Consider the following 15,372-nt stretch of genomic DNA (forward strand, 5'->3'; position numbering starts at 1 on the left):
CAACTACAAAATGCTGTGATGTCTAGACTATCTGCACACCGGGCCAAGTACCAGCATAATTAAAAAAGCTCAAGTATATACAAGTCAATGTGTCACTCACGATAAGAACAGATTGGAAAGTCAAAACCAGAAGAAACAGACATAACTGGATCTCCGAGCACATCCTGATCTAGTGATGACCATGTGTAATTTAAAGTGATATTCTAAATCAAATACACAAATAATTCGTAATTTGACATTTTCATACCTCCTCACACATCAGAAAGGTCAATGGGACAATTGGTATATTTACAGGTACAGAAAATGATATAGCCCCAGCCTCATTGTTCAATGTCTCCAATGTGAGTACCCCATCTTTGACAATATCAATCCTATCTGTGGTCAAAAACAAATGTGCATATATCATACCCATCAACTCATTATTTGTAGAATGATATTATAGCATAGGCTGCTTATGTATACACAAAATATTGCATGGAGCATGATGACAAGATGCCAAATGTTATATATTAGCATCAATGTCCAGAGCTGAGTGCTTTCTTATCAGATAGAACAAGCAATGCAGTGTTTACATTAATTTCAGAACTTTCCTAAAATATAGCTCCCTTTCTCCATCTTTTCAAACATACTTAATATAACATCTTTAAACAGGCTGTAGGAACAGGTACTGTATCCTACAGATGTTCAGCACTTGTGCTGTAAAGATAAAGGCTAGTACATAAATGAGTTAGCATGGTGTATTACAATACATAGCATTTGCACTAGTTGTATACTTACACATGTCATAAACTCTAGTAGTTTTCTGTAGGCTTAATTAGCTGCTGGCACCACCCAGTTGTGGGATTGGGGGAAGGGTACACTAAGGATTGCCAATACACTGCATGTTCACATCATTCCTGTGCTTTACTTTCATAAAGTACAGTTGGGAGGTGTACTTATAAAGTCAACTGCACTTTACGAAAAATAATCCCCTTTGATCTTGCCCATGTAATTATTGTATGGGACCCATTGGTGCCGGCACGACCTTTTGCAGGTAAGTAGAATTCTAGGAAAATGGGAATAGGATGGAAATAGAAAGTGGGAATGGAAATGACCTACGGAAAATATCTGACATCAAGACACACGGTAGTGTGTTGTGTGGCCAAGAAAGCCAGCGTGCCACACTGTGAGTATATTAACAGAAAGAAAGAAAATGGAATTTTCACGTGTGCATAGCTCCATGGTTCCTTCTTCCAAGCAAATCATTTTGCATTATAGATGTCTGCCAGGTAAGCTAGACCACACAACAAATTTGGAACAGCTACTTGCAAGATATGGGCGTTCAAAGTTTCAATTTAATTTCCTTTTTTTTTTCTTCTTATGCCGTATGGGGGCTATGGGGGCTTTAATTTCTTTTCGCACACTTTGCAAAAATTGTAAACAAGTAATTCAATTGCCTCAATCTTTGGCATAAATGAAGAACGTATAAAGGCAAATTTACATACCAAGTTTGCTGTGAATCTGATGAATACCCAAGGAGTTATGAGTAGTTATTTACATGAAAAACCCATCAAACTTTTGTCACGGCTACAGGATAAACTGAGTATGAGAATAATAACTTGAAAATTGGTGTGTACATAGGCTGACCATTGTAGCAGTGCCTTTAGATAGTTTGAATAGCAATAGAGTTACAGCTACAAAGTTCAGTATAAAGCAAAACCCAGAAAATCGCAGGATTGAGATACTCTAATAGAGCAGTTACCATGAGGTAAAGAAGGTGCACAATCGGAAAAAAAAGAAGCTTACCAGCGTTAAAACCAGGGACCTTCATATCTGTAACACCCACATCCTTAACCACTGAACCGCTGCTATCTTGGCTGATCACCTCACTTAATTTCTGCTTTATAAATGAAAATTCTAATATTTAATCTAGATCTGTTGCGTATGAATAAATGTTTGTAATTTCATAGGTCTACCTAGATTGTTCTAGAACACCTATGTATGCTCTATCAGAAGTCCCCAAAAAATATGCACTCTACTGGAGTATCAAATATTGAAGTAAATCATGCAATACAATACATTTATAAGTCTGTCTTCAATAATCATTTTTGTGCCTGTATAGAAGAGAAGATACACAACCCCAAAGTCAGCCATAGGCTGGTTTTGGGACCTTATATAAAGTACAAAAAAAGTAAAATTCACACAAAACAGCTAAGCTGTAAAAATATTGGTGTGGCCTTTAAAAGCCTGGGTAGAAAAAAGTTGTGAAACTAAAGGTGCATGGCGGCCAAGAAATGGCTGCAATGATGTTAATGCTAATAAATGTATATAGCCATTAATTTATTAGCATTAACATCACTGCAGCTATTTCTTGGCCACCACTTTTCAATCCACAATTTTTTTTCACCCAGGCTTTTTAAGGTTGCACAATTTTTTCACAGCTTGGTTGCTTTTGTGCAGATATCAATATATAGGTTGGATTTTGCAGCATTTCTGCCAAAAATGATCGAAAAATTCTACTAGAAGTCACCTACAGTAAAATATTTAAATAGAGCAGTCAAGAATGTTTGGTTAATCAAGACACACGGTAGTATTGTGTGGCCCAAGAAGCCGGCACACCATACCATGAGTATTTTGACAGGAAGAAAGAAAATGTGATTTTCACACATATGTAGCTCCGTGATGTCTTTTCCTTATGGAACCAAATTTGCTACAGAAGTGCCCACCAAGAAGGAGAGCCTACATACCAGATTTGAAGAAAATTACTACAGCCATTTCCGAGATACGAGCAGCTAAAATCTTGTTATAATTCCTTCACTTTTTTCCTTCTTCCTCTTCTTTTCACACACTTTACAAAATCTGCCATAAAACACCAATGTATGCTGCAATTGAGCTGAAATTTGGCACATGTAAAGGGCTCATTAAAGTGGATCTCAGTACCAAGATTGGTAGGAATCAAATGAACAATCATGGAGTTATGACTGATTATTTGAGTAAAATAAGGCCAAACATCTGTCAAGCCCACAGGGTAAACCCCTTGGAGGAATGAGTTGAAAATTGCTATGTAGATGGAGTAACCATCGTAAGAGTGCCTTTTAGTGGTTTGAAAAGAATCAAGATAAAGACCATGGAGATGAGACACAAAACCCAATCTGTGTCACAATTACGCTATCGAGTTTCATGAATACAAAACTATCAATATTTACGCCTACCAAGAGTGAGCTGAAAACCAGTACATAGATGGAGTAATCATCATAGAAAATCGATGGAGTAGTATAGAAGAATCGGAGTAAAAGCCACCGAATTATAAAACAAGATCCAACTACGTGTAGCAAGTGCGCGATCGAGATACTCTAATAGTACAGTCACTCCATCAGAGTATTCAGTTTGTATGCATACTTACATTGTGTTTTATTATTACAATAATGATGGTTTTTATTCATTTGATGATGTTTTTGCTGTTGAAGAAAAAAGCACGGGACTTCATAGCTACCTACACTGTAGATAAACTGGATGCTGCCTGAATGGATGGAGCACTTGTTCATCACAATTCTTCCTGACCAAATTGAAGAACTACTGAAGTAGCTAACTCCTGTGTCACTCCGTATCTCATACTGCCAAGGTTATATCACTCATTGATTTGATTGTACGTGATATTTCAGAGGGTGCAGGTTTTGGACTAGTCCAGAGATGATACCTCCAGAAGTATCCAGTATCCAGTAGAGAGTTGAGCTACAAACAAATCACACTGCGGAGAGTTTAACTACAAACAGTCACCTTGTAAAGAGTTCAGCTACATTATAATCATTAGAGAGTTCAGCTACAAACAAGTCATCCATTAGAGAATTCAGCCACAAAAAGTCACACTGTAGAAAGCTTAACTACAAAACAATCACCCTGTGGAGAGTTCATAAGCCACCCTGTAGAGAGTTCATTCAGCACATGCATCTTGTAAATAGAGAACTCAGCTAGAAATATGTTACCTGTAGAGAGTTCAGCTACAAACAAGTCATACAGTAGAGAGTTTGGTTACAGAAAGTCACAGTATAGAGAGTTCAGCTACCAATAAGTCACCCTGTATGGAGTTCAGCTACAAACAAATCTCCCTCTAGAGAGTTCAGCAACAAACAAGTCATCCAGTCAGCTATAAAAGTCACATGTAGAGAGCTCAGCTGTGAACAGGTCACCCAGTAGAATGTTCAGCTTCAAACAAGTCACCCTGTAGAGAGTTCAGCTACAAGCTAGTCACCAGGTAGAGAATTCAGCTACAAACAAGTCACCAAGTTGAGAATTTAGTGCTGAAATTTCTAGAGGGTGACCTGTTTGTAGCTGAACTCTCAACAGGTGACTTGTTTGTAGCTACCAACAAATCACACTGTAGAGAGTTCACCTACAAACAAATCACCCTATATATGGAGAATTCAGCTACAAAAAACAAACCATCGTGTAGAGACATCAGCTATGAACAAACCACCTTGTGAAGAGTTCAGCTACTAACAAATCACTTGTATGGAGTTCATTTACAAAAAAGTCACCAAGTAAAATGTTCAGCTACAAACAAGCTACCCATGCAGTAGAGAGTTCAGCTACAAACAAGTCACTCAGTACAGCTAGAGTACAGCCACAAATAAATCACCCCGTGTGGAGTTCAGCTACAAACAAATCACCCTGTAGAAAGTTCAGCTATAAGCTAGTCACACGGCAGAGAATTCAGTTACAAACAAGTGATATAGTAGAGAGTTCAGCTACTTCTGTAACCAAGCTATGCAGTAGATTAAAATAACTACAGTAATAAAACTAGTTACATAATAATTTGTAACAAGGATTAACTGTCCAAAACTACAACAAGTTGGATAGTTACATTCTGTTGGCCTGTTGAGAAAAGTTTATTATATAAAAATTGTACAATTATAAAAAAATGTATGTTCAATTCTAAAACTGCTTTACACCTTTCTTCTTCTTCCTGTAGTAAAGACAGGTAAAAGGATGCCCCAAAGCATAGGCAAGCTTTGGAGTATTAAAAAAATACAAAAAGGTGATATAAAATCCAAAACAGTCAAGCTGTAAAAAAGGGTGCCGCCCCCAAAAAACCCATTGTGAATAAAGATGTGAAATCAAGACACACAATAGTGTGTCGTGCAGCCAAGTACAGCTAGTGTGGGTGCATGACAGACAAGTGTGTACTTCACAATAACCAAGAAAATGCCGCATCCATAGCTTGATAGCGCCTGACTGGAAATTAACCATTTTTGCCATGGAAACTCCCTCGGGGTGGGGCACTTCCCATTTCAGCTTTGAGCTGAATCCACCTAGACATCACCAAGATACACCCCTTCAAAGTTCTTTGTTTCATCATATTTTTCTTCATTATCTTCTTCTTTTCACTCCACTTAGAAAATTTGCTACAACTTGCGTATGCTTTCTTCAAATTTGGAGAACTGTAAGAATGTAGTATTGCACATTTACAGTCCAAATTTTGTACACATTGGATAAAGAACAAGAGAGTTATATGCGATTTTCAAAAAATTTGATACCAATTTTTGTCACGGCCACAGGGTAAACCGCTTGAAGGAATTACTTGAAAACCGGTCTGTATATGGAGTAGCTATAGTATTCCAAATCTTTTATGGTTTGAAAGAAATTGCACTAACAGTCATGGAGTTATAACAAAAACGCCAACCATAAGTAAAAAGTGCACAATTGAGTTTTGTTAATGAAAAAGTAATACTTGTCACACCTAGCAGGCAAATTAATTATTTTATTTTATTTATTAGGCTTTACAGCATGGGTACAGTGCAATACAAAATAGTGTAATTCTTAGTTGCACGTCGCTGGATTCGTTCAATTAAGTTAATATCTTTTATCAGGTGTGGCTTCCACAAAATACTGCAGAACAACAGTTGAGAACGGACTAATGAAATATAGAAGTGTTTCTTTGCTTCTACATGGATATTTGAAGAGAAAGATCGGCATAGTAGACCTAACATTTTGTAACTAGGCTTTGCTAAGAATATTGTTGCAGTGAGCTTCTCACCATAAGTTGGAGGAAATTATTATTCCCAAGTCTTAATGAGTATCGGTTCTAGAAATGGTACTGGATCTAATAGAGTACGATGTGGTAAATTGTGTCTTGAAACTCATATGGAATATCTTAGATAGATAGTTAACAGAATCAGCTGAAAAGAGGTAGAAAGGTAAATAAATCATTTTAGAACAATCTTTCAGTGGTTTACAAGGAATCACATTAAAATCCACTGAGCTACACTGTGAAAGTGAACTAGGTATAACAAGTGTGCGATCAAGATACTCTAATAGTGCAGTCACCCTACTAAAACATTCAGCTACGTAATAAGTCACTTGATTAGAACGTTCATCTACTATCAAGTCACCATGTAGAGAGTTCAGCTAACAACAAGTCACCTAATAGGGAGCTTAACCACAATCAAGTCACCCTTCAACTAGTACCAAAACAGATCACCCTGTAGAGAGTTCAGTTACAAACGAGTCACCCTGTTGAGAGTTCAACTACAACAAGTCACCCTGGAGACAGTTCAGCTGCAAAAAAATCACCCTGCAGAGAGTTCAGTTACTTTTCAAGTCACCCTGTAAAGAGCTCAGTTGAAACAAGCAGCCCTGTATAGAGATCAGCTAGAAACAAATCACCATGTAGAGAGATCAGCCAGAAACAAATCACCCCGCAGAGAGATCAGCAGGATCTGGATCAAGTCACCCAGTAGGGAGTTCAACTACTTTTCAAGTCACGCTGTAGAGAATTTTTAGCTAGAAACAAGTCACCCTGTAGAGAGATCAGCTAGAATCAAGTCACCCTTTAGAGAGTTCAGCTAGAAACAGTTCACCTATAGAGAGATCAGCTAGAAACAAATCACCCTGTAGAGAGATCTGGTAGAAACAAGTCACCCTGTACAGAGTTCAGCCAGTAGGAAATCACCCTGTAGAAAAATCAGCTAGAAACAATTGACTCTGTAGAGATATCAGCTAGAAACAATTCACTCTGTAGAGAGATCAGCTAGAAACAAGTCACGCTAGGCCTGTAGCGAGATCAGCTACATGTCAATAACCCTGTAGAAAGATCAGCTTGAAACAAATCACCCTGTAGAAGGGTCAGTTAGAAACAAGTCACCCTATAGAGATCAGCTAGAAACAAATCACCCTGTAGAAAGATCAGCTTGAAACAAATCACCCCGTAGATGGATTAGTTAGAAACAAGTCACCCTAGAGAGAGATCAGATAGAATGAAGTCACTGTGTAGAGAGTTCAGCTAGAAATAAGTCACCCTGTAGAAAGATCTGCTAGAAACAAATCACTCTGCAGAGAGATCAGCTGCATGGAAACAAGGCACCCATAGAGAGATCAACACACCCTGTAAGAGCCCAACTACTTATCAAGTCATGCTCTGTGGAGAGTCCAGCTACCCAAGTAGGTTCTGTTTGAGGCCCTGAACAACAAACACATTTTGTTGGCTCGTGGCATGTTTGTGAGTAAGGCTTGCTGTAAACTGTCCTATTATGCATAGTGGCAATATTGCTGGGCCGTATAACTTCCGTGAGCACTTCTCTAGCTTGACATTTGGCAATCTGTCAAAAGCAGCTTTACTAATGGCAGAGACTTCAGCTCCTGTGTCAATCTTAAAGGTCAAAGGTACTTTGTTTACTGAGGTCTCAGCCAGCCATTGGGTTGTCTGTTGGGTTGTTATCACCCCCAAGAAATGATCATCTTATATGTCTTCTTCATTGATAATAGTTGGATATTCTGCATGCGGTACTGAGTCTGCAACCGATTTTCTAGAGACACATGCTACTGTATGTCATCTTTTGCCACATCTATAGCAACTGACATCTCGAGCTGGACATCGATCTCTTGTGTGTTTCCTTTTCCATGTCCACAGTTCTTAGCGGGTGAATCCTGTCTCAAGGTGTCCATAGAGCTTGGGGGCACTAGGAGGTCTAAGTGGAAGGCAAATATTTTCTAAGTCACTCGAAATCATCCCTTCTGGCTTATCATTCAGGAAATCGTGCTGTTTGCCAACAGCTTCCTTTTGGCGGATTCTTGTTATGGCCTTTTCCAAGGTGAGTTCTGGGTACATTTGTAATTGCTGGGAAAGATGTTGGTCTCTAATACCCACAATTTCTGCTTTCGTGCCTTACCTGTACTCATCTCATTGAACCTAGTGTCAAGACTTAATTCAGTCGAGTCCACGAAAATTGATGTTAAGAAATGATATCCCCAGCTTTTCAACGGTCTAGGTCAATTTGAACAAGAATATGAGGTATCATTAAAGGAAGGTGCCAAGCCATTTGCCCTTCATACTGCCAGAAACATACCCCTTCCGTTAAGGAGCAAAGTTCAAAACGAACTAAAGTGTATGGAATCATTGGGAGTCATCTTCCCAGTATGCAGCCCATCTCCGTGGTGCGCCAGCATGGTTGTGGTCCCTAAACCAACAGGGAAAGTCAGAATTTGCATCAATCTAAAACACCTAAACAAGAGTGTTCAGAGAGAATGCCATCCCCTGTCATGTGTGGAAGAAACACTAGCTCAGCTCTCAGGTGCACAAGTGTTCACAAAACTGGATACCAATAAACGGGTTCTGGCAGATCCCTCTCACCAGAGACTCACACTTATTGACTACCTTCATCACATCATTTGGAAGGTACTGCTTTAATGTTCTACCATTCAGCATCACTAGCGCTCTGGAGTTATTTCAACGACGCATGAGCTTAATAGCTTATTATTGAATGGTATGCCATGCAGGTGTCTGCCTGATGGATGATGTTCTCGTATTTGGAGAATCTCAAGCCGAGCATGATGCCCATTTAGAGACAGTGCTGAAATGTCTTGTATCAGCAGGTGTGACCCTCAATCCTGATAAAAGTGAGTTTTCAAATTTGGAGCTGAAATTCCTTGGTCACATTGTCAACTCTCATGGTGTTCAAGTAGATATAGCCAAGACTGATGTAATTCTCCGAATGCACCCTCCTAAAACTGTGCCGTTTTATTGGTATGACTATCCATTTGTCTAAGTTTATCCCATGCAGTGCTGAGGTAATGAAACCATTAACTGAACTACTCAGCTCCAAGCATACTTTCTGTTGGGGAACAGCTCGAAGTGAAGCTTTCAAGAAAGTCAAAGAAAAACTGACAAATACTCCTCTGCTTTCCTTGTATGACCCTAGTGCTGAAAAAAAAGGTGTCGGCTGATGCATTGTCATTTGGATTTGGAGCAGTCATTTTGCAGTGGCCAGATGCTAGTTCAGAGTGGAAAGCAGTAGCTTTTGCTTTTCGTACCATGACTGAAATGGGTGCATTATGCACAGATTGAGAAGGAGGGGAGGGGCTGGCCCTTACATGGGCTTGTAAAAAAATTCTCAATGCATTTAATTGGAAGATCATTCACTCTGGAGACCGATCACAAACCTTTGCTTTCTCTATTGGGGCAGAAGAACCTAGATAGCCTACTACCACGTGTGTTACGGTTCCACTTACACATGATGAAATACAATTTACAATTGTTCATGTTGCTGGTAAATCCTTACTTACAGCTGACACCCTTTCAAGAGCCCCTTTGGCAATTAAAGCTACAGAGATTGGTGACTTACAAAGTCTAATAGAATGCTTTGTTGTTACAGTTGTTAACTCACTTCCAGCTAGTATTAGTTTAGCACAGATGGAAGATCTGGTGTTGTCCCAAGTAATGAAATTTTGTCAAGATGGCTGGCCAGCCAAACACACTATTAAAGGTACACTAAAAGTTTATTGGAATGTATGCATTGAGTTGTCCCTTTACAATCAATTGTTGTTGCATAATAATAGAATTGTAATCCCTGCAGGTTTGCAGTAAGAAATCCTTGATTGTATTCATCAGGGGAACCAGAGAATCACCAAATACCGGTTGCGTGCATCCACAACAGTCTGGTGACCAGGAGTGTCACAGCAGATTATGAACATGGTACAGAATTGTAAAGAATGTTGCCAGGCTTCTACTCATAGGAGTGAGCCATTGATTCCATCTAAGCTGCCACAACGTCCCTGGCAGAAGACTTGTTTGAACTGAAAGGTGTCATGTACTTATTGCTAGGAGACTATTACTCAAGGTTTATTGAAGTAGTTAATTTATCATCTACTACTACAAGGTGTGTTGTCTCTGCCATGAAATCCATGTTTGGAAGACATGGAATCCCAGAAGTACTCATCTCGGACAATGGTCCACAATATTCATCTGATGAATTTATGGAATTTGCTTCAAGCTACGATTTCAAACATGTTACAAGCAGTCCCTATCACCTGCAGGGAAATGGGGAAGCAGAGTAAGCAGTAAAAACAGTTAAGAAGCTATTAAAGAACTCCCATGACCCAAACCTAGCTCTCCTGGCATACCACTCTACACCACTTTCGTGGTGCCATATATCCCCATCTCAGTTGTTGATGGGCACACAACTTCACTCTACCATTCATATGTCCGATACTTCATTAACTCCTAAGTTACCAAACCTGGATGAGTTTCGTGAGGTTGAAGAATTCAAGCTAAAACAAAAGAAAGCTTTGATTGATGACACAGGGCAGTTGAATTACCAGGCTTTGAAGTTAATAACCCAGTCTTTGTAGCCACTAGGGATGGTACCGATCCAATACCTGGTAGAATAGTACAAGAAACTAGAGACAGGTCCTATGGAGTACAGACACCATTAAGTGTAGTCAGAAGAAATCAAAGTTACCTCCATTCTTGACCAGAAGACCCAAATGCTACAACGGAAGGGTCAGAGTCAAGTATAAGGCAGAGTGTACCAGAATCAAGAACAGAGTTTTCCAGAAGTCCAGTTGTCACGAGATCCAGGACTGGTACAGATGTTAGACCCCAGATAGATTAAACCTTTAGCCTCAGATAAAGGGGATGTAGTGTTACAGTATTTGAACAAACTAATCATGCATTTATATGCACACATACATCATAGTATGTAGGCACATGAGCACACTTGTGATGTAATTGATTGAGCATGTTGTATTCTATTATTTTTGTATCAAGTCTAATACAAAATCCATCATGTACCTGGAGGCATGACTGGTGTCTTCACAGAAATATTGTTTTTAGAGATGCAAAATTTTGTGCTCCATACAAAGGACCGGATAGCAAGATCATATCCAGAGTTGAAAAGTACGTATAGCTTTCCAGGCTAACAGCATAGATAGACTATGCATTCAACCTTATCACATCACTATGAAATAGAGTTGGCTTTTCTTGTCTTGGCTGGTAAAACAGCTTGAATTCAAAAATTTATGTTTTGTTTTTGAATTTTTAAAAGAAAGCAACCCTGTGCTGGGAACCCAGTGAAGCATTTAATAGTTGAATCTTTAAAACGTTAAAGAGGAGTAGCTAACTTTCAGTGTTGATGGATATATCTAGTGATAGCTGTAGTCTATCAATCCACAAGCTTTCAATGTAGGTCCCTGATAGGTTAATCTAATCAAAAACAGCCAAGCTGTAAAAAAGGGTGCAGCTTCCAAAAAATCCAGGGTGAAAAAAGATGTGAAATCCAAGGTGGCAGCCAAGAATTCACCTGAATTGTCATTATCAATTTTTTTCCCATTAATCTACCATCACAGCCATTTCTTGGCTGCCACCTTAAATTTCACTTTTTTTTACCCTGGCTTTTTTGGAGGCTGCACCCTTTTTTTACAGTTTGGCTACTTTTGATTAGATATCATTTCTTTTTGTAATTTCATACCTAAAGCCAGCCTATGGCCAGCTTTAGGTATTCCTTTTAACTTGTCTTTTTTCTTTACTACAGGGAGAAGACTATTATGAGAAGATTTTAAGGATTTGTTTAGCAACATGTACATTTAGGCAATAAGTTAGAACTGTGCTGATTGATCATAAAAATAAGTCACACAAGTTGAACTGTTTGCAGCTGAATACTCTACAGGGAAATGTGTATGTAGCTGAAAGTTCTACAGGGAGCTTCATAATGTAACTGTACTCTTTGAGTACATGATGAATGGTTTGTAGTTGACTTGTTTCTAATTGTTTCTAGTTGATCCCTACAGAGTGAATTGTTTCTAGCTGATCTTTCTTCAGGGTGACTTGTTTCTACCTGAACTCTCTATTGGGTGCTAGCTGATCTCTCTACGGGGTGACTTGTTTCTAGCTGAACTCTCTACAGGGTGACTTAAAATGTAGTTGAATTCCCTACTGGGTTACTTGATCAAGCTAATCTCTCTACAGGGTGATTTGTTTCTAGCTGATCTCTCTACAGGGCTGCTTGTTTCTACTGAGCTCTCTACAGAGTGACTTGAAAAATAGTTGAACTCTTTTCAGGGTAACTTGCCTAACTGATCACTCTACAGGGGAATTTGTTTTTGATTGAATACTGTACAGGTTGATTTGTTTCTAGCCAATCTTTCTATTGAAAGATTTGTTCGTCTTGTATGCTTTGATTTCATGCAGCTTGCTATGGTTGTGCCAGGCAAATAATAGCTTGAAAAGCTGCCAATCTCAAAATGAAATAATGGAAATAGACCTGTCACGGAAACCGATTTTAGATACCAAAACTGGTCTGGTTGGACCAATCAAGTTTAGTCTGGCCGGACCATTTTTGGCATCTAAAATTGGTCCAGCCTGACCAAAAGTGGTCCAGGCAAGTGCGAATTCTACTAGATGACTCCACGATCATCAGCATATCAGTGTAGCTAGCCCAGGTATGTGGCAGTGAAGTATTATTCCACAGTACTGGGTATAGGATAGAATTGTAAATATTTGGTGTCAGGAACCACTGCATGGCCTGCAAACTATTATTACGAGTAGTGTAGTTTTGTTTCCTGAGCTAATTTACAGAAAATGCATATCAGTAACTAGAAACTAAATGCCATGTCATAGCTATAGCTATCCATGGCCTTGCAGCCACTCAGACATACAATATGTACTAAAATGATAGTAATCAAAAACAGCCAAGCTGTAAATAAAGGTGCGGCCCCCAAAAAGGCCATGGTGAAAAAAGATGTGAAATCCAAGGTGGCGGCCAAGAAATGGCTGTGATGGTAGGTTAATGGTAAAAAATTTAATAACGACAATTCAGGTGAATTTGATGCCAAGACCAAGTGGCACAAAATTCACCTGAATTGTCGTTATTAAAATTTTTACCATTAACCTACCATCACAGCCATTTCTTGGCCGCCACCTTGGATTTCACATCTTTTTTCACTATGGCCTTTTTGGAGGCTGCACCTTTTTTACAGCTTGGCTGTTTTTGATTATATATCACTTCTTTTTGTATTTGTATACTGCGGGGCTTTTTTAACCCATGTGTTTTTTTATTTACCACAGGAAGAAGAAAAGAACTTATAGAAGATTTTTAATACTTCAATTATTTTTGATTTTATTAGTAATTATACAAATTATATACATATATTTATTACATGCCCATTATTCCCCACAGGATATTTTTTAGCAGCTGATCTATCTACTGGGTGACTTAAAATATAGCTGAACTATATACAGGATGGTTTCTTTGTAGCTGAACTCTCTACAAGTTGACCTTTTCTAGCTGATTTCTCTACAGGGTGATTTGTTTCTAGCTGAACTCTCTACAGGTTATTTGTTTGCAGCTAAACTCTCTACATCCATGGTGGTTTCTTTGTAGCTGAACTCTCTACAAGGTGACTTCTTCTAGCTGAACTCTCTACAGTGTGATTTATTTGTAGCTGAACTCTCCACATGATGGTTTCTTTGTAGCTGAACTCTCTACAAGGTGACCTCTTCTAGCTGATTTCTCTACAGGGTGATTTGTTTCTAGCTGAACTCTCTACAGGTTATTTGTTTGCAGCTAAACTCTCTACATCCATGGTGGTTTCTTTGTAACTGAACTCTCTACATGATGGTTTCTTTGTAGCTGAACTCTCTACAAGGTGACTTCTTCTAGCTGAACTCTCTACAGGGTGATTTCTTTGTAGCTGAACTCTCTACATGATGGTTTCTTTGTAGCTGAACTCTCTACAAGGTGACTTCTTTTAGCTGATCCCTCTACAGGGTGATTTGTTTGCAGCTGAACTCTTTAGGTGGTGATTTCTTTGTAGCTGAACTCTCTCCAAGGTGACCTCTTCTAGCTGATCTCTCTACAGGGTGATTTGTTTCTAGCTGAACTCTCTACAGGTGATTTGTTTGCAGCTAAACTCTCTACATGGTGCTTTCTTTGTAGCTGAACTCTCTACATGATGGTTTCTTTGTAGCTGAACTCTCTACAAGGTAACTTCTTCTAGCTGATCCCTCTACAGGGCGATTTGTTTGTTGTTGAATTCTCTACACGGTAATTTGTTTGAGGCTGAACTCTCTACATGGCGGTTTCTTTGTAGCTGAACTCTCTACAAGGTGACTTTTTCTAGCTGAACTCTATACAGAGTGATTTGTTTGCAGCTGAACTCTCTACATGATGGTTTCTTTGTAGCTGAACTCTCTATAAGGTGACCTCTTCTAGCTGAACTCTTTACATTGTGTCTAGTTTCTAGCTGATCTCTCTACAGGGTGATTTGTTTGCAGCTTAAATCTCTACAGGGTGATTTGCTTGTAGCTGAACTCCTTACATTGTGTCTAGTTTCTAGCTGATCTCCACAGGGTGATTTGTTTGTAGCTGATCTCTCTACAAGTTGATTTGTGTGTAGCTGATCTCTCTGCAGGTTGATTTGTTTGTTACTGATCTCTCTACAGGGCAATTTATTTGTAGCTGAACTCTCTATAAGGTGATTTGATCTCTCTGCAGGTTGATTTGTTTGTAGCTGAACTCCTTACATTGTGTCTAGTTTCTAGCTGATCTCTCTACAGGGTAATTTGTTTGTAGTTGATCTCTCTGCAGGTTGATTTGTTTGTAGCTGAAGTCTCTACAGGGTGATTTGTTTCTAGCTGATCTCTCTACAGGGTGATTTTTTGTAGCTGATCTCTCTGCAAGTTGATTTGTTTGTAGTCGATCTCTCTACAGGGTAATCTGTTTGTAGCTGAACTGTCTATAAGGTGATTTGATCTCTCTGCAGCAGGTTGATGATTTGTTTTAGCTGAACTCTCTACAGGGTGATTTGTTTGTAGCTGATCTCTCTGCAGGTTGATTTGTTTGTAGCTGAAGTCTCTACAGGGTGATTTGTTTCTAGCTGATCTCTCTACAGGGTGATTTTTTGTAGCTGACCTCTCTTTAGGGTGATTTATTTCTATCTGATCGCTCTACAGGTTGATTTGTTTCTAGCTGAAATCTCAACAGGGTGTATTGCTTGTAGCTGAACTCCTTACATTGTGTCTAGTTTCTAGATGATCTCTCTACAGGGTGATTTGTTTGTAGTTGATCTCTCTGTACATTGATTTATTTGTAGCTGAACTCTCTACAGGGTGATTTGTTTCTA

At 39.0% G+C, this 15,372-nt stretch overlaps 1 protein-coding gene across 3 annotated transcripts in view; it reads right to left on the reverse strand.

Moving 5' to 3' along the window:
* LOC136256768 (muscle, skeletal receptor tyrosine-protein kinase-like) overlaps positions 1 to 15,372 on the reverse strand; it is a 38,225-nt gene that overhangs the window by 16,109 nt on the left and 6,744 nt on the right. For 2 of the 3 annotated variants that reach the window (XM_066049785.1, XM_066049786.1), the window contains exons 3-4: positions 248 to 375; positions 101 to 203 (exon numbers count right to left, since the gene is read on the reverse strand). In XM_066049785.1, the coding sequence (XP_065905857.1) occupies positions 101 to 203; positions 248 to 375 (231 nt within the window). Of the gene's footprint in view, positions 1 to 100; positions 204 to 247; positions 376 to 15,372 lie in introns of those variants that run through there. The other variant, XM_066049787.1, reaches the window with a different exon arrangement.

This window comes from Dysidea avara, chromosome 5, assembly GCF_963678975.1.
Source record: "Dysidea avara chromosome 5, odDysAvar1.4, whole genome shotgun sequence".
In the NCBI taxonomy this organism is placed as follows: Eukaryota; Metazoa; Porifera; class Demospongiae; order Dictyoceratida; family Dysideidae; genus Dysidea; species Dysidea avara.